Raw genomic sequence first — 18,486 nt, 5'->3', positions numbered from 1 at the left:
CTAAAAGAATTTTCATATGCAGGACTAAAATTGAAACCAATTAAATCTACTAAACTAAACCATATTTAAACTGAGAGGTACTGAGACAACTCCAATTTGATGAAATTGAATAAGGTAAGTGCTTAGTTTAGACTGAGTTAAAACTATAAAATAGTTCTATACTTTCATTAAATCCTTTTGAAATTTGAAAATAAATTATTTAATTTAATGGTCTTTAATAATCGCAGTAAATATTAATTCTAAAACAGATCCTTCAACTTCCAGAAATCCAGTCAAATAAATATTCTAAAAAAATGAATAATTTAATGTTAAGAAAAAAAAATAATAGCAAAAATCTTTAACTTTTGGTAAAATGTAATTTATTAATTAGTGTGAAAACTATTTATTTACACTGACTCTCGTCCTCCTCTAAATAAGTATGGATAATTTGTTTTTCTTTTTATTTCTATCCATCCAAGCAACATTTTTTACTTAATTTCTCATTTACTTTTATTATTCTTATTTATTTTCACTCTACTTATTTTCATAGACAGTAAGAAAGCATAATTCACATTCAAGTGTTAAGTCTTCTAATAGAATCACGTCTAAGTAAAACTTTGTCAAAAAAAATATAGAATTACTAAAGAGAAAATTCGAAAATATAAATTTATATTGCATAATTTAAAGAACTCGAATTTAAACTAAAATAACAAAGTTATATACAGAATTAATTTCACTCTTTAATAAAGTTATATACAGAATTTTATTATTCGATTCAAATTCTTATCTTCAACGCCTCATCTTCTCATAAACGAAAAGAACGATCACTAAACAAGTTTGGGTAAAATTGGAAACGACACAATAGTTAAAGTAAAAAAAAAATTATTATTTAAATGAGATTAAAAAATAAACAAAGTCCGTTAAATTTGTCAGTGAACATCTGATAACTTTTGAGTTGCTGGTGGAGGCAGTTATTAATTAGAGCATTACCTTAAAAGATGTTTTATGACATTATTTTTGTTTGTGAACTAATGTAACGGATTTGATATTTAGTAGCATTAAGGCATTGCAGTGCAAACGATGGTTCCATAATTCTATAAAAGGAAAGCTGAGAAGAAAGAAACAATGGTAGGGAAGTTGTGCACATTTTTCATTTCCTTTTGTCTTAGGGTTTGCATTTCTAAATACTCAAATCTCTTTCTCTTCTGCGCTTCATTCGGTTCTCCACTTCCCGATGATGTTCACGGTTTCTTTTTCCATGAAAACAATGAATCACCTCATGCTTTCTGCTTCATTTTCAAAATTCATCATTATTAAATCTGTGTTCCTTGTTTAATTTTCAGATTGTAATTTTTTTCTGTTTTCCCCAACAGTGAAGGTTAAGAATGGGAAGAAAGAGGAAGAAAGCATTGAGCACAGGCCGAGGTACACACAATTTATCTATCTACTTGCTTTAGACTCATCACTAGCTTTAGGAGCTTCGTTTTCTTACGCATGTTTTAATACTCTCTGTTCAATTATCAGTCAAGCACAATTCAATCCATTCATTTTCTCACTTGAATTACAAAATTGTTAAAACTTACGCTAAGTATTTTGATTTTGATGCTTTATTGTTGCTTTATACTGTATATAGTAGTTTAGAAGTTTTATTTCAGTACTCGTGTTTTCTAGCTTTGACTGTAGTTGAATAAGCTTCTGCATAAGATTTATACTAGGGAAAACTTAAAAGAAAATTTGAAATAACTTCTTTCCAAGTTAAAATTAAACTTGTAAAAACTTATAATTTCTCCAAACTTTTTGTTTATGAAAAAGTTTATTTCATTTTTTTTCTTAATTTTCTTTTTTTGAAAGTGGTAGTAGAAAAATTTGTACTATTAGCTCCCTAATACATTAACATGATCATAATCATTGTTCTTCCCTGTTGCAACAGATGATAGCAGCTCGAAAGCCGCGATGAGTGAGGCAATTGAACCTTCAAGCAGTGGTAGTTGTGACAAAATCTCCTTCTTCCTCTATCCTACATATTTTGAAATTGTTATTGAGTAAATACGCGTTTGGATGAATTTCTCTATTCAAGAGGGGAAAAAATTAACTTTTTCATAAACTGAAATTAGGTAACTATGTAAAAAAAATTTATGAAGAATTTTAGTTTCTGAACTTTTTGTTTCATTTTTATAAATACTTATGAAGAAACTCATCCAAACAAATCTCATCATTGCTCCTATACAGTATAAGACTTTAATAGGAAAGGCATAGTTTAAGACTTTAAGAGTAAAGGCAGGTTTCATCTATTTAGGGGACTTAATTAAAATCAAATATATAGTATTAAAGGAAAAAAATGCCTGGGTGTGTGGTTGCATTCCCACCTTTCTGTGTAGTTCCATCACTGGGAGTGAGCTTTGATCCTAACAGATGCTGGAAACTGCTCAAACCCGCAGTTGCTCTAGCCGAATCCTAGTGACTTGATAATGTATTATTCAATTAGCTATCAGGGCCTCCAAAAATAAGCTACCTCTGCCATTGGATTCTTCCAGCAGTCAACATGTAAAGCAGGATGTGAACAAAATATCCCGGTCTATGCTGATCAAGCTATATAACTTTTGCACTCGTCGACCAAAGACAAATGAGGAATTGAGGTAGAAAGCTTAGGTTTCTTAATAAATTTTGATTTTGATTCTTTTGTTTTAATGATATCAAAGATCATAAATTCAAATCCCAGTGTCGTGGTTAGCATGTTTGGCGTTTACTTAAACCGCAAGGATAGCTATTCAATGAAACCAAAAGGGTGGGTCAGTGATATGGTCAGTATAGAATATTCAGAAGGCTCAGTTTAAGGTACTAGTTATTTGTCATAAAACTCTGAAAATACATATATAACGTTCAGGTGATTTTAGCTGCTGGGAAGTTAATGATGGAAGAGGAGAAGGCAACAAATGGGGCTGTCACTCGTCATATATTTAGCCCACAATTTATGGTCAGTAGTTCACTTTAATGTTCATAAACGACAGAGTTGCAGTGCTGTTGTTGTTCTATAATGCCTAGTCAGCATAACACTCATGTCGGTCAGTGATGTTTCTATGTAGAATAAGGTAAAATGGGACTTAAATCTTTCTAATGAAGATAGCTACAAGACTTGGTCTATTGAGGATGTATCTCAATTCATCTTACCGGGTAAACTGGGTTATGAAATTTATCAGTGCAAATTGGTAAGTATGGTGCCACCTTTATATGCTTTGAGAATGAAAATTATAGTGGTTTTCAAACAACTTTTGGAGTTGGTGGAATACAATGTCTTGCTTTTGTCCTTCTTTCAGATTTTTGCACCAACTTTGTTTGAGGAGCATTGGTCTTGTTATGTGCTCGAGCCGAAGGAAAAAACCCTGTATGTGTTAGATTCGATGCATGATAGACTCTCAGCCAGCAAGAAGAACTTGGATGATGCAACGGTAGTGTTGAACATTATTTTTCCTTGGGAAAAAATTATATTATTTTTGTGAAATGTTTTCCCTTACTATTCCTCTGGTCCAACCAATCCAACTGTTTTTTAATTCAAAGAAACGTCGTTTTGAGGAGCTACTGGTATTAATGGATCCTGGTTCGACCAAAGAAAATGCATCAATAACATTGGTTTACGCTGATGTTCCTAGGCAGCAAAACATGTGAGTAGTTTGCAACACTGGTGTTCATTTATGTAGAGAACTCAATTCATTATTGGTGATAATAATATATTGTTGATGTTTTCAATGTTTGGTAAAGTCATGATTGTGGCATCTATGTGCTGAAATACTTGGAAATTTGGGATGGATCGATAAAATGGGAAGACAAAACCATGCCTGATTATGAATACGTGAGTATAAATTTTGTCTTTTACTATGCTAACCATGTCGAATTGCAACTTACTTGAAAGATTTTACAGAAAGAAATCGTGGAGTTTCGACAACACCTTTTGTGTGGATGGGTTCAACATCCTAAAAACGAGGTTAGAGAAGAGATTTTGAAGGCGGCAGGAGTGTGGGGAAAATTAGGCTGACTGAATTTCACTATCAAGCTGAGTTTTGTTTTTGGTTAAATTTTCCTTAAAAAAAGTTAAGAGATGCTTAATAAAATTGATTTCTGGAGTTAACTTATCCAGTTACACAAATTTTTAACTTCATGCGTTATAATTTGTGATCAGTTTTAAAGATCTGGGATTGTATTGAAAATTATTACTAACCCTATAAATTTTGTTATTAATGATTCGATTGATCTTCTTTAATTAAATTATTGTACCTCTACCTTTTTTTATAAAAATTTCACACTATTGTAATGGTGACAAATGGAAACTTATTTTACTGGAAGGAAAACATTATCAGTTTTAATCAAAATCGAAAGCAAGAAAACCCAATTATACTCTCTTTTGATGCTCATTTAATGATTGAGGTGGAATGTAGAGCAAAGAAAAGAGAAAGGACTTAATAATTAAAATTTGAAAATAATTAATTACAGAAATTATTTAATTTATAAAATTGAAAATAATATATTTTTTTGTTGATAACAATTCATTAAAATACATGAATTTAAAGAAAATATATAATTTTTTAATATAGTTTTATGTTTATATATAATATATATTTTCTTTTTTAATATTTATCTTACAGTGAAGAAAATAAAAATAACTAATATCAAATTAATATTCAATTAAAATTAATTAAACCAATAAAATAAAATGGATTGATTAAAAAACAAAAAATCAGTTTTATTCAGTAATGAAAAAAGTTAATTTTTTAGGGTTTATATATATATATCATTACAATTATTTGCATTAAAATATGGAATGCAATTAATTTCTAATAACAACAAAAGAAATTTTAGATTTAATTTCTGTACTAATTTTATTATACTTTTGCACCTTCTTTTCTACAATACTGACTAATGCAATTTGCATGTAATTATGGAATTCAATTAATTTCTAATAATAACAATTACATCAAATCTTTCATATTCTAAATTCAATTCAAAGATGTTAACTTTAAAATAATAAAGTTAAATGGTTCACTGTACCAATTTAAAGATTGTAACTGAATTTACTATTTAGTTCATTGATACAGCAAGCACCATAATTAATCTATTAAACCAAAAATTGATGGTACCTTTTAATTACACATACCTTCATTAAAGACTTAAATTAGTGTCTTGATGCTTTTTTTAATTAACTTTACATGAATGACATAAAAATATAGGTCCCTTTTTCACAATATTTCATCTAGTTAAATATATGAAAACTATATACACAACGACAAAGGAAATGACGCAATATTCATCTGAGGACAGTGAATAAAATGCAATATTTATATCTATGAGGGCACAAGTGAGGATAAAACATCCAAATAGTACGATTTTATTTGAAAATTACGTATGAGTATTTTTTTTAAAAGTTACATGAACAGAAAAATCATACTAAAAATATGACATTTTTTATATCTTCTTCAAGTGGTAGCAAAATTTTAATTATTTATTTAATTTATTTAAAAATCGTGCTTATAATTAGATTTTAGTTTTTCTATTTGTAATCATCACTTGTGTATAAGGTCTTGACTAGAAGAGGGAGTCGATTCAGCCATTTGAACTAATTTCAATTATTATTTTAGTTGCTTTAATAGGTGCAATTTTTGTGGCCCGTCAATAAGAATTATTTCTGTAATTTCTTAGGTATTTAATTTTCAAATAAAATTGCACTATTTTGATACTTTTTTTTTCCATGTCACAGTAAACTAGCCCAAATATAGTAAAAACAATAGTAAATCAACCTAATTACAGTAAAGTATAAGCTGAGAGAAACATGATAAGGAAGTTAGTATATTTCCCCAGACAAGCTAAGCAAAGCTTTAATAGACCTAAAGAGAATAGAACTTGAGAGTGACCATTGGATAAGAAACTAACATTTCATATACTACTTCCACACAAGAAATGTTGGATGGTTGCAATGGAATTCCTAATAAATAACTGTGATGACCGTGAGCAAAATTTACAGAGAAACAAGAAAGTGGTGCAAGCAATGAGCCTCAATGAAAGGTTCCGCCAATTGTTGTCATAACATAAAGTTTTTGTATTAAAACTTCTGTGATTTGATGCAAATATCTCATATGAGCTGAATGACAATAAGAAGGAAAATGAAGTTCGTCAATCAATGTTAATTGTAAGTAAATTTACATGTTATCCAAGTTTTGATAAAAAAGATTATGCATAGCTACAGAAGTTGGGCAAAACAAAGACAATTGAAACAGCTAAACGAAGTCAAGAGTCCTAAAGAAGTACATTACCAGGTAGTCATCCAATATTGAAAGTTATATTGTTATACAAATTGGTATAAATTCTGTGCCAAGTAAATGGAGTAGGATCTTTAAATTATAGACTATAATATTGATAGAAATTTCATGCCTATGCAACATGGGATGATAGTTCTGACAGAAGTTACAGGAAGTCTTATAATTAAAGCTATCTCCATTGACAAATAATACTTGGGTTTTTTACTTGATCAAATTCAAGCTAAAATCCCAAAGTTTCTTGGCCAAATCAGCATCAGTACCCTGTGAGGTTGGTTTGGCCACATTACTGTCCGAAAAATAATTGCCACTAATTCCCTTCACTTGTGGGTGCAATGCTACATAGCATGTTGTTGCTGCTCCCTGCATTACAAGGTCAACAAAGCAAGGTCAGAAGAATCTCATACCAAACACAAGGAATGTTGAATCCTCTTGGTTGAAAAGAGGGACATTGAATCCTTATGGGCACTATACCTGGGTGAGTTGTCAACTATGTTCAGGTTAATTTCATAATAAATGTTTTTAATGGTATTGAATATAATCAAGAATAAATAAATGTTTGGCAACTCAAATGAGTATTGGTAATCATGAAAAAAATATGGGTTCTAGAATAATGCCCTAAATAACAGCATAATAATGTCCAACATTTATAATGATTACCTGCTGGACATTTTTAAACACGAGTCTACCAATAGCACTAACTATACCTGCACAAATCAAACAGAAATATACACATAAAACTCAGCTAGTCATTATCTCCAATAGAAAAATTGAACAAATTTCATGGAGGTGAATTGATATAGAAATTAGGCGTTGTAAAACTAGAAGACCATTTCCGAGTGACCATGATAAGTGCTTCCATGAATGCTCAAGATTTTCTTCAGTATGCCCGTATTCAATATTCAGAAGGGCTGACTGATAAAACACTTGATCATAGACCTGATATAAGCAGCAAATATTGAACAAGACATGGAACAGTTGGAGACTTGAGTCCTAAACCCACAATCTGGAAGGTCTCTGTGTGTTTGAATTAAAATTAAGTTGAGTTGAACTGAATTAAAGTTGAAAATAAAAACTCATTGTAGTTTCTAAGTCAGCTGGAATTTGAGGTAAGTTTTACTCTGAAAAAAATAATATTAAACATGTTGATACAATGTTTAATGGAAACTGAAAGTTGGTTAGAATATTCCAACTAAAATCCAGATACACCCTATATTTGTAATCAGAACAGAACAATACGGGGAGAGAAGGTATGCTGCTGAGTTTGCTAGTTAATTAGGCCTAGCAGAGTGGTTATGGGGATAAAAAGAGTGGTAGAATGAAAAGAACATCCGAAGAATCACACCATAAACTACCCGTGGTAGTATCAAAGTTCAAGGCCTTATAAACCCCAAGTCAGTTGGCTGAGGAGCTGGTTCTAGAGCAATAAGAACATTTGTTTCTTTCATTTGAATAAAAAATTTTACCACTAATTTTCATTCTTGGCATTGGTTTATGATAAATATTTGTGTACCAAATTTCCGATCAAAAAGCAATGAATACAAATGCGAGCTTACTGCATTTTAAAAGGCAATTAAAAGTAAATAGACAAGATAACGCAGAATAATCATTTAGTATAGCAAATCTCATGACCTATACAATTCCTAGATAGGATATGAATAGTACAGTGGTAGTTACCGTTCACTGGCATATGACGGAAAAGATTGGTGGTAATTGTTCCAGGATGAAGAGAATTTGCAGAAATCTCCACCCCATCTTCCTGTTCAAGATGAAACAGGAAAAATTTCATACATAAAAATCAGCAAATGTGGAGAAAACAAAGTGACATCTTTACCAAGCAAACAAAGTAAAAGAAAGCCACAGAAAAGAAGAATGACAAAGTAACACGATGATACATGATCGCATTTGCTAGAAGGGATTCAAAATTCAAGCTGTCAGAAAACCTATTTGCCCAAAATTTCCACTGAAACTGATGACTAACAAATATTGGTCATCAATAATTGCCCACTTTTCTAAAAACAAGTCAGCACATATTTTCCAAAGACATAGCAAGCTTTAATTAACACTTTGGTTTACAATAATGAACAACTAATGCATAACCAGCAGGTAGTAGAAAAGGAGTAGTGTGAAGAAGAAAAATCCTAAATAATTTTATAGCTTCCGATGAAATAGTTTCATTCTTTAGAACAATGAACAGAGTGAATCAAAAAGATGAAACAAATTTCGCACTAGTCTGAATCTGCTAGTCCATTGCAACCTACCACGCAGGAAAGCAAAAGATAACTCAAAAATACAATAGAATTGTTCACATTAGAAACAATACTGAAATAGAATGCCACAGTCTGATTAAGCTCAATCAGAAATATCAATTTCATTATCAACTGACAAAAGTGAAAGAGACGATTGACCGAACACATAAAACTAAGGACATCAATCTCTTATTAATTAGCCAAAAGTTAACATAAATCAAGGGTAATAATGCTAACTTAGAACATCCTTTAATTGCCAGCTAAAACGTTGCACTATGGAGCAAAATAAAAGTACTATTAATTAATTATTCCACCAGATAATATGTACATTACACCACTATAGAGGAGAAGCCAGCACACCTTGAGACGTTTTGCAAGTTCATTTGCATGTAAAATGTTGGCAAGCTTTGACTGCCCATATGCACGCCAGTTGTTGTAACTGAACACAAGGAAGCAAACATAATTAAATATGCATGTCATATAACAGTTTTCCAATTGACATACACTACAGGTACAGGATCATGTTTTCGTGCTTAACTTTTTCAAGAAAATTAAAGTGAATCAATTGTTTCAGCTGTAAACAAGAAGCAAAAATAATCAAATATGCATATTGCCTATCACTTCTTATTTCTACAAGTACTACAAGAATCATGTCTCTATTCTTGATACAATAAATGCAACTAAGAAGTGCATAGGTTCTACAATTATAATCATGAGCATTTGATCTTGTTGAATATCTAACTAGTCAAACAAATTAACAAACAGAATATATTAGATTTTTGTGTCATTTTATTTTAAATAAAAGTTATATTAATTGATAGAATAAATCTGTTTTATCCTATTTTTTAGACATTATCTTCTATCAATTTATTAACTGATATTTTTCTGCTTTGCTCATGTTCTATAAATATGTTGATTTACATAGGAATGAAATCATGCCTTCTGCGCATACAATTCCTGATAAAAAAATAAAATAATCTACAGATCCTATGAACATGTTTTTTTATCAGATATGACATCTCCGACAGCATATGTTGTTTTAATTTGAATTTAGGTTACACATTACCTTGGCTTATCATTAATTTTGTCAAAACGGATTCCTTCAGAATATGCAAATCGGTGAGCTTCAGAAGAGACATTAACAATTCTTCCTTCTTTCTTAGTTTCACGTGAAGTTTTCTTCATGGTGTCCAACAAAAGATTTGTCAATAGAAAATGACCTGAAAAATTATATTAAATAAAAAATCAGTATTAAGATCTCTACCGCATGCTCTCAGTCTGTGCATTTAATAGAACAAAAAGGTAGTACTTGATGTTTAATATAAAATATCACCCAATTACATAGGTTGAAACAATCGTAACTTCCTAACTATAGTAATACAGACATTCAATGTTTCAATGACTTATGACCACTTACCCAAGAGAGAAAAAGAAAGGAGGATTCATTCGTCTATGACTCTATATTGATCATCCGAGTAAGTAATTATCTAAATAATCATAAAGATATGAATCATATGACCTACACTTACTACAAACTTCTGCAAAATGACAAAATGTTATCGAATAAAATATCGGTGAATATGAAGCAAGGTCACTATCAGTAATCAAATGAACTTGCATATGGAAGAACACTTAGTCAGTTGGAGCTTGAATTATGCAATCAGATTTTCAACGTACCTATGTGATTTGTGGCAAACTGTAGTTCAATTTTGTCCGCAGAGAGCTTGAAAGGGCATGCCATAATTCCTGCGTTGTTTCTAAACAAACCAGAAAACAATATTACCCCTGTGCTTTCTTGAATGATCAGGATTAAGAGATATCATTTGCAACATAGGCACACATAATGAGAGAGAACTAGTAACTAGCGACTTCATTAAAAAACAGTGATTAAATAGTTAATAATATGATTCATGTCATCTCCTTTTCTTACATCAAGATGTTCAATGGAAGACCAGAAGACTTGAAATCTGATGCAAATTTATTGACAGAATCCATTGAACTGAGATCTAACTCCAAGGTATCAACTTTTGCAGAGGGAATCTCCTTAAGTATTGTTTCTTTGACATCTTTAGCAGCAATCATATTTCTCACACCCATAATCACATGGACACCTCGCAAAGCAAGTACACGTGTAGTCTCAGTGCCAATACCACTGGATGCTCCTGTTAATGTTCACATACCATATTTAAACGATGGAACATTCCAAGAATTATTTATCATGCTAATTGCAAGAATTCAATGAAGCATACATATGCAAAGACTCCGGTATTTGTTGCACTTTAACTGACATTTAGTGATGCAATTTTCTTGGGCGAAATTATAGAGTCAACTCCAAAAAGGAACGAGTTCAATTTCGGCTATGGATCTTCGTTGAAAAGGCCTGAAAATCACTCCACAAGCCAGTATTTTATGCAAAGATAAAGTATACTACTTCCCAGTAGTTTTTATACAGAAGGTTTAAATTTAAAAATCAGTCCGCAGCTGTAATTTTGGCCCAAAGTCAAGGTTTTTGGAGTGTCTATGACTGCAACCTGACCACAACTCTGGCTGTATAAGCTGCAATTGTTTGCAATACCAAAGATCGAAACTGAACCTCAATTGAGACCCCAATTTAAATCCTTGGCTCTATGCAGCATATAGCACACAAAACGTGTATTCAACAATAGGGTACAATAAAGAAACTCATTAACAAGATGAACAAATTTATAGGTAAAAAAGAACTATCGTGTGGCCTGCCTAGCTATAACAGACCACAATCGAACCAGAGATTACATATTTTTCAATTTGTTCAGTCAAACACTGAACTGGATAGAAGAAAAATTGCAGCCAAACATATGAAAAAACTATGATTTTTCATACCAACTATAAGGACAAAACAGCGAAAACAGACAAAAAGGTCATCAAGAAAAAAAAAACATTTTTTTTACATGGGTTGAAGGGGAAGATATCCATGAGGGAAATATATAAGAAAAATAATAAAAAAATGGAAAAGAAGAAGTGAGGGACCTGTAACAATGGCAGTGAGACCAGTTCCATCGAGACCTTCAGTGACTTGCTCTGCAGTGGATGATGATGAAAACCCAGAAGCCCCCTTCTTTTTGAATGGCCACATCTCTCTCTCTCACACACAAATGAGAAAATCTATCACATAAAGAGAAGAAATGGCACTGTGATTGCCAGCGTTGCACCTCCTGAAATTGAGTCAACGTGGAAATATATACCCATAAATAGGTAATACTGCATGTATTACATTTACCGCTTTCAGAAAAACAGATTTTTGTTACTTTTTATAATATTATATTTATTATATCCAGTGCTTCTCTAATCACAGAAAAACATGAGAACTTTGATATTTTTATTTTGTATAATAATCATATCTTATATTCATTGGCTGTCCAAATTACTCTTTATTTTACATTATAATAATATTAAAAGAATACATTAACCAAACATATGTTTGGAACAATTACTTTCAGAAAATAATTATCAATAAAAAATAAAAGTTTAAATACTCATAAGAATAATTTGTTCACTTGAAAATATATAATTTTAAATTTTATTTAAAAATAAAAAATTTCAAAATTTTGTTTTTCCTGTTTATGTATTTATTTATTTTTAATTAGAGTGTGATCAGTTTAATTAAAAGTCTTGACTGAAAAGAGGGCATCATCTTATGAATAGAATTTTGTAAGTCGTTGATTTAAACATTGTTGAGTCAGTCAAAACTGAGGAATTATTACTTTTACATTAGTGAATAAAAATAACCAGAAATATAATAAATAATTGCATGATGACTTTTTGTATAAGATGTTGTAGTATAGTAATGTTATTTTAAATTTTTATATTATAATTTTAATGATTCCAAAATAGGTCAAGTTTTGCCACCCAAAATAATGATTGTGTTCATAGGAAAAGTATGCAAGAGTGTTGTAGTGTCATGGTCAGGAATTGATTTGATAGGTTGAGAGGTGTTAAGCTTTAATTCGTAGGGGAAAAAAGTGGATTAATTTGGTTTGGACTTTATCACATTTTGATTTTTCAAATTAGGTGAAAGAATATAGTATTACAAAATTGTATTTACCATACAAGCAAAAAAAAATATTTAAAAGAATTGCACAAATAAAATTGGTATTGAATGATCAGGATGTGTCGTTATCCGTAAGTGATAGAATCATGCAATGTATTATGATTAGTTAAAACATTTTAAAAATGAGATAATATGAGGGTTAATTATGACACACATTTAATCTAATCTAAGAATAAAATTATATATATATATATATTTAAAATTTTATTGTTTATATATTGGGTAATAAGTTATGTAATGTTAAAAATTAATTTGATACATAACTTTCTAAGAGTGTTAGTTTTAAGGAACAAAAAATTAGATAATCGTGTATGGATCATGTCCCGCGCCATTAAATATCAAAATATCAAAAATTTGCATACATGAGACATTAAATATCAAAATATACTTTTTGGTTAGTGGGAAACCATGTTCGACGGTAATGTCCTAAGGAGTTAATGGCTCAAAGTTTGAATAAGCTGATTATCCAAACATGATCCATACACGATTATTCAATTTTTTGTTCCTTAAAACTAACACTCTTAGAAAATTATGTATCAAATTAATTTTTAACATTACATAACTTAGTACCCAATATATAAACAATAAAATTTTAAAAAAAAAAAATATGATGTGGCAGAAGTCGTGTCAACTTGGCACGACTTCAATATGACATGACAAAAGTCATGCCAAGTTGGCACGACTTCAGTATAACAGGGCAAAAGTCGTGCCAACTTGACACGACTTCAGTATGACATGGCAAAGTCGTGTTTAATTGGGACAATTTGTGCATATGAAGTCGTGCCAAATTGACACGACTTGCCTAAATTTGTAATTTTTTTTAAACGAACTACATTTTGATAAAAAAAAAAAAGTCTATTATAATCAAAATCCCTCTTACAGGTGCACTTCTAATCGAGAACCTAAATGTGAGAGTTAAGAGTAGAGGAGAGAATAAATTAATTGTTCAATCGATAACCTTTATTATCTGACTCCTTCGTAGAAGAAGAAAAATCTATCAAAATTCATACTTAAAAAAGTAATTTGTGAAATATAATATATTTCAAGTCAACAATTGAGTTTAAAACAAATATAAAAACGGCTATTTCATGTTTATATGGGAAATAAATCACAGAAACACATGTACATATATTTGTATGAAAAAAAAAACTCAATCAATCGACTCTTTCCTCAAGTAACATATTACCTATTTAATAATTAAATTTATGATAATAATATAATAATTTTAACATTAATGTACAATCGAATATTTTTATAACTTAATAAAATTATTCTATTTACTTTCAACTTTTTTTTATAAAAAACATGGTGTGATATCACACAAAAAGTAGAATAGAAAAAAACAAATAAACATGGGAAACTAAAATGAACCTATAAAAAAAATTAAGAAAGTGTTAATAGTAGTCTAAATAACTACATTAAGAGTTTAAACAAAAATTTGAGGTGTAGCTTCCATCAAAACAACAAATAATAAGAACAAATGAGTTTCTTAAGTAATAATCAAATCTTTCTTAAGTAATAATCAAATCTTGTGATATTCATGCAAATTATTATTATTATTTTATTTATTGATAATTTATATATGTTATATTTATGTGTTAATAACCTTATGTACCGGTCGGGATCAGACAATCCGATAACACCTTAAGACTGTCCGTCCGACTAAGGTAAAAATTTAGACAATCCGATAACACCTTAAGACTGTCCGTCCGACTAAGGTAAAAATTTAAAATTTAAAGATAAAAAAAGAATATGTGGCAAATTAAGTAATTCTTATTATTATGATTATTCATATTAAATATGATCTACTAATAATATAACCCATTACAATTTGTAAAAATAAATACATCAGTACGTGATTAATACTTTAGTTACACTCCTGATGGAGAACCAAAAACTTGAGATTATACAATTCAGGAAAAAAAAACGAATTATATATTTCAGAAGAAAAGTGCACCTTTTTTCGAAGAATAGTTTTGGAATTATTATATTTGGGTGCAGGAAGAAACTACAGAGGTGGAGGAAGAAATTGGCCATGTTTCTGAACATATTGGATTTTAGGTCCAAGTGGATAACATATTTTGTTACACCAAAGTTTAAAATTCATTTTTTAGGTTTTTGAATTACAAAATTTGAAAATTATTTTTGATTATAAATTTAAAAAGAAAATATAATTTAATACAATTTAAAATAGATTTTTTTTATTATAAAAATTCACAAGAAGAAAGTACAAGAGTATTAAAGAAAATTTACAGTAAACTATAACACTTGAAAAGAATAATTTGTGAGAATTTCTCTAACAATCATCAAAATTATTTTTTTTATATATTTTTTTACCCAATTTTGCTTTACTTTGCTTTAAAACACATTTCCTTAATTTTCATTTTTACAATTCTCATATTTTATATGACCACTGAATAACAATTCTCATATTTTGTACCACAATTCAAAATGAACTCTTATATTTTATACAATCCCTCAATTCTCCTATTTTATACCATCACCCAACAATTCTCCTATCCCCAACCACCATATTTTATAAAACACTCTTAACAATCATGTTGTTTTATTTCAAAATATACATTTTGAAGCTTTAAAAGGGTTGCAATGTTGTTAAAGAAAACAATGATAATTTTCCTTTTTGTGAAGAAAATATACTTTTTTGATATCTTTCAAAATAAAAACACACCTTACCAATAACTCATTTTAATAATATGATAGTATATATTAATATTTTAAATAAAAAAATATATGGTTAAATATTAATATATTAGGTTGTGATTGTTTTATTTTTTTAAAGGTGTATGTAAAAATAGCAACACTTTTTTTACATAACATTTTCTTGACCCCATATATTTACATAATTTCCTTTCAACCTTTAATTCATAATTGTGGAACTAACCTTAATCAGCCACATAATTCTAGAGATTAAAAAAGTTATTTGTCAGTCCTGCCATGTTCACAGCTGCTTAATACCTCTTTCAAGTACTGATAATTAATGTTTTAATCAGCACTTTCCAATTCATAATTTCAAGCTCTTCTCTTCTTCTCCCTATAACCTACCTGCATGATCTCTTTATACCACTTTAAGAAGAGGGATCAAAACAAAATTCTGCTATGGACTTTAAGAAGAGGAGTTAGAAGCTTAAATATTGAGTAAAGTTATTTCATTCTCCAAAAGACTTCCCACAAAGTTGTGATTCTTTTAAAAAGCTGAGAACTTAATAATTTAAATATCAAGTAAATATACTTTATTCTAAAGTGGCAATTCCTTCAAGAATTGAGTTCCTCATCGATTTTCTGAGAACATCAGACACTTATTATCAGCATTACACATCAGTCTCTTGTTATCAGAGTTTAAGATCACTCACTTATCATCAGCATTCGGTTTTTGTTTGTTATGTAAAAAAGAAGAACATTGATTTGCTATGTAAAAGGTGAAGAATAACAGCAATAAGAAATCTAAGGCAAAATACATTCACTAAGTAAATACTATCACACACTAACCAGCAGGAAGTTAAGGTTGAAGACACTATACTCTAAACAAGGAAAAAGAAGGGTCCTTGTCCTTGATCAGTCCTTGTCTTTGTGAGCAGAGTAATACAACTTGAAAACTCTAGGAAGATAAACAGGCAACAGAAATCCAAACAAGTTGTAACACCAGAAGGCCATATTAGCTACAGCAAGCACTCTCCCCACATAGATCCTCCTTGCAGAGCCACTGTGCTCTTCATTAACCTTGTTGATCTCACTCCTGAGCCAATCCACAATGGTGAAAATCCTCCTTGAATTGTAGAAGATAGGGACAAAAGCTCTGATTGGAATTGAGTACCTGCCAGAGTATGTCACCCCTTCCATGAAAACTTGGCTGGCCAAGAGGAAAACATGGGGTGCAGCTGCCTTGATCCCTTCCTTATCACCCTCATAAATTCCATCTAAGATATAAGCAATTGGGGCAAAAAGCCCAATGATGGCCGCTATGAATATATAAAGGGCAAACATTTTGTTTTGTGGGTTGAAAATTGGACCTTCCTTTGATGAGTGAAGAGATGGAAAAGCCACTTTTGATAGGAACAAAACGTAGACTACAGAGAAGGCCACAAAAACAAAGTCTTGAGGACCAATCATGCCACTTGCAGAGAGGACAATGACCACAGCCAAGCAATTGAGGTGGCGGAAGGATGGGAAACCTGATTTACTAGGTGTGATGATGGCTTTTTGAGGTACATGTTCTTGATGTTCTTTGTGATCAACTTGTTCTTCTCTTGGTAAGCTAATGTCAGAACCAGTTGGACCAACACCACCAGACATTTTGTTTGTGAAAATGTGTGAAAGGAAGAGATAGATTTGGTTTTTGATTTAGGAAAATGAGAATGAAGATAGGAGGAGTCGAAAGAGATGGAAGATAAGGGTGGATGGTGAGCGGTGGAGCAGTGGAGGTTAATGTGAGTATGATAAGGATGTGTGGCATTGTTAGGTTTATAGTATTGACATGTGTACTTAGTTAATTGTGGATGTGGCACTCTAAGGAACAAGGATCTGAAAAGGAATATGAGTCTAGACTCTCTCATGTCTGCACTCACTCAACAAGATTCTTTCTGATTTTTTCTTTTTCTATAGAAAAGTTTTCTAATATTTTTTATTTGAATTAGAGAGTGAAAATAAAGAGTAGATTTGAAAAAATTTGAAGAAAATTTTTAAAGAAAATTAAGATATTTAAATTAAAGTAAATAAAATGAAAAGTGTAAAAAGAATTATAAAAGTTTGTGAGTTATGTGATATATTTTTAATTGATAAAAATATAAATTTATAATTTTTTTATATTTAAAAAATTAATTTGATTAATTTATTTATAATTATAATTATTTTTTAATTAAAATATTTATAATAATAAATATTTGATAAAAACTTATTTTTATATTAAAATTATTATTTTTACCTTTACTTTTTTTAATTAATATAATTATGATATAAATTTATTTCTTTATTATTAAAAAATATTTTTATTTTTATTATTATTTATATTTATAATTTATTTTATATATAATAAGATTAATTATGTTATTTTATAATAATTATTTTTTTTATATTTTTTATGATATTTTTTATATTTAAATTGTAATTCTATTTTAAATTAAAATAATAATAAAAAGTTTTTGAATGAAAAAGAAGTCGGTTTTTTGTTTTTTAAAATTTATTGTTTTGATTTTCACATTGTATATTAAAATAATAATAAGAAAGTTTTGAATGAAAAAAATTTCGGTTTTTGTGTTTTTTAAAATTTATTGTTTTGATTTCACATTTTCCTTATGCATAGTATATATTTGTTTTTTTTAGAAATAAATGGAAGTAAATGAAATTGAGGATTGTTTCATTTAGCTACCATTTATTTCATGCTCTTTCACATGTTTTTTATTAAAAAAGATTTCTCTGTAATGTTCTGGATTATGTTCTTCAGAAGTCTTTTTCCAAATTCGTATTAGCTTTTAACTTAATTTAATTACACAAGTTTTATATTTTAAACAAATACTTCTCATGATTTTTCCTACCCTTATGAAATTGGACAGATATTTAACATATATTCAATCTTCTTTTCCAAATTCTTACCATTTTTACAAATTTTTATAGATGCATCATGTTTTAAAATACAAAATTGCCAAGGATAGTGGGAATCTAGGATTGTAGTTGTGTTGGTTGGACTATCTAGTGTTACTCCTTAACCATAGTCTCCCGGATGTACCTCTATCCCAGGACAACAAAAAAAGCTTGTTTGTTTTCATGAATTGGCCAATTGAGTTTTGGTTTATGCAAAGTTGATTGTTAGAAAAAAAAAATGAGAAAGAGAAATGTAGAAGGAACCTTTTAACCT

General features: G+C 29.7%; 3 protein-coding genes across 11 annotated transcripts; 1 reads left to right on the top strand and 2 right to left on the bottom strand.

Moving 5' to 3' along the window:
- The first annotated feature begins 931 nt into the window (after positions 1–931).
- Positions 932–4,239, top strand: LOC137828382 (putative ubiquitin-like-specific protease 1B). Of its 8 annotated transcripts, none has more exons than XM_068634925.1 (11): positions 932–1,107; positions 1,353–1,404; positions 1,910–1,963; positions 2,465–2,615; positions 2,711–2,780; positions 2,864–2,953; positions 3,063–3,185; positions 3,294–3,425; positions 3,535–3,638; positions 3,736–3,826; positions 3,896–4,239. In XM_068634925.1, exons 2-11 carry the CDS (start codon positions 1,365–1,367, stop codon positions 4,007–4,009), a joined length of 969 nt encoding a protein of 322 aa, XP_068491026.1. In that variant the 5' UTR covers positions 932–1,107; positions 1,353–1,364; the 3' UTR covers positions 4,010–4,239. The 8 variants fall into 8 exon arrangements, with proteins under 8 accessions (XP_068491026.1, XP_068491019.1, XP_068491020.1 ...); XM_068634918.1 differs by having other exon boundaries at positions 967–1,107; positions 2,699–2,780; XM_068634919.1 differs by having other exon boundaries at positions 970–1,107; positions 1,323–1,404; positions 2,699–2,780.
- A 2,023-nt stretch (positions 4,240–6,262) lies between these two features.
- Positions 6,263–11,881, bottom strand: LOC137830081 (short-chain dehydrogenase TIC 32, chloroplastic-like). 2 transcript variants are annotated; one of them, XM_068637198.1, is made up of 9 exons: positions 11,537–11,734; positions 10,780–10,910; positions 10,461–10,692; positions 10,208–10,287; positions 9,597–9,750; positions 8,891–8,969; positions 7,959–8,040; positions 6,942–6,988; positions 6,263–6,644 (listed from the first exon to the last, which is right to left on the bottom strand). In XM_068637198.1, exons 3-9 carry the CDS (start codon positions 10,625–10,627, stop codon positions 6,486–6,488), a joined length of 768 nt encoding a protein of 255 aa, XP_068493299.1. In that variant the 5' UTR covers positions 10,628–10,692; positions 10,780–10,910; positions 11,537–11,734; the 3' UTR covers positions 6,263–6,485. The 2 variants fall into 2 exon arrangements, with proteins under 2 accessions (XP_068493299.1, XP_068493298.1); XM_068637197.1 differs by lacking the exon at positions 10,780–10,910 and having other exon boundaries at positions 11,537–11,881.
- A 4,192-nt stretch (positions 11,882–16,073) lies between these two features.
- On the bottom strand, positions 16,074–17,133 carry LOC137828578 (uncharacterized). The gene has a single exon (XM_068635209.1). It carries the CDS (start codon positions 16,926–16,928, stop codon positions 16,191–16,193), a length of 738 nt encoding a protein of 245 aa, XP_068491310.1. The 5' UTR covers positions 16,929–17,133; the 3' UTR covers positions 16,074–16,190.
- Positions 17,134–18,486: the final 1,353 nt, after the last annotated feature.

This window comes from Phaseolus vulgaris, chromosome 7 (assembly GCF_000499845.2).
Source record: "Phaseolus vulgaris cultivar G19833 chromosome 7, P. vulgaris v2.0, whole genome shotgun sequence".
Lineage (NCBI taxonomy): Eukaryota > Viridiplantae > Streptophyta > Magnoliopsida > Fabales > Fabaceae > Phaseolus > Phaseolus vulgaris.
The sequence above is the reverse complement of the archived record's forward strand: the minus strand, read 5'-3'. Positions and strand labels throughout refer to the sequence as shown.

Bases quoted from the DNA above. Each gene is read 5' to 3' on its own strand.
- LOC137828578 (XM_068635209.1), bottom strand. From the start codon at position 16,928: ATGTCTGGTGGTGTTGGTCCAACTGGTTCTGACATTAGCTTACCAAGA.
- LOC137830081 (XM_068637197.1), bottom strand. From the start codon at position 11,642: ATGTGGCCATTCAAAAAGAAGGGGGCTTCTGGGTTTTCATCATCATCC. The intron at 10,693-11,536 runs GTCCCTCACTTC...GAACATTAACAG, and splicing joins TCTCACTGCCATTGTTACAG to GAGCATCCAGTGGTATTGGC. The intron at 8,970-9,596 runs GTAATGTGTAAC...CCTTGTGTTCAG, and splicing joins AAAATTAATGATAAGCCAAG to TTACAACAACTGGCGTGCAT.
- LOC137828382 (XM_068634918.1), top strand. From the start codon at position 1,365: ATGGGAAGAAAGAGGAAGAAAGCATTGAGCACAGGCCGAG. The intron at 1,405-1,909 runs GTACACACAATT...CTGTTGCAACAG, and splicing joins AGCATTGAGCACAGGCCGAG to ATGATAGCAGCTCGAAAGCC. The intron at 1,964-2,464 runs GTAGTTGTGACA...TTATTCAATTAG, and splicing joins AATTGAACCTTCAAGCAGTG to CTATCAGGGCCTCCAAAAAT.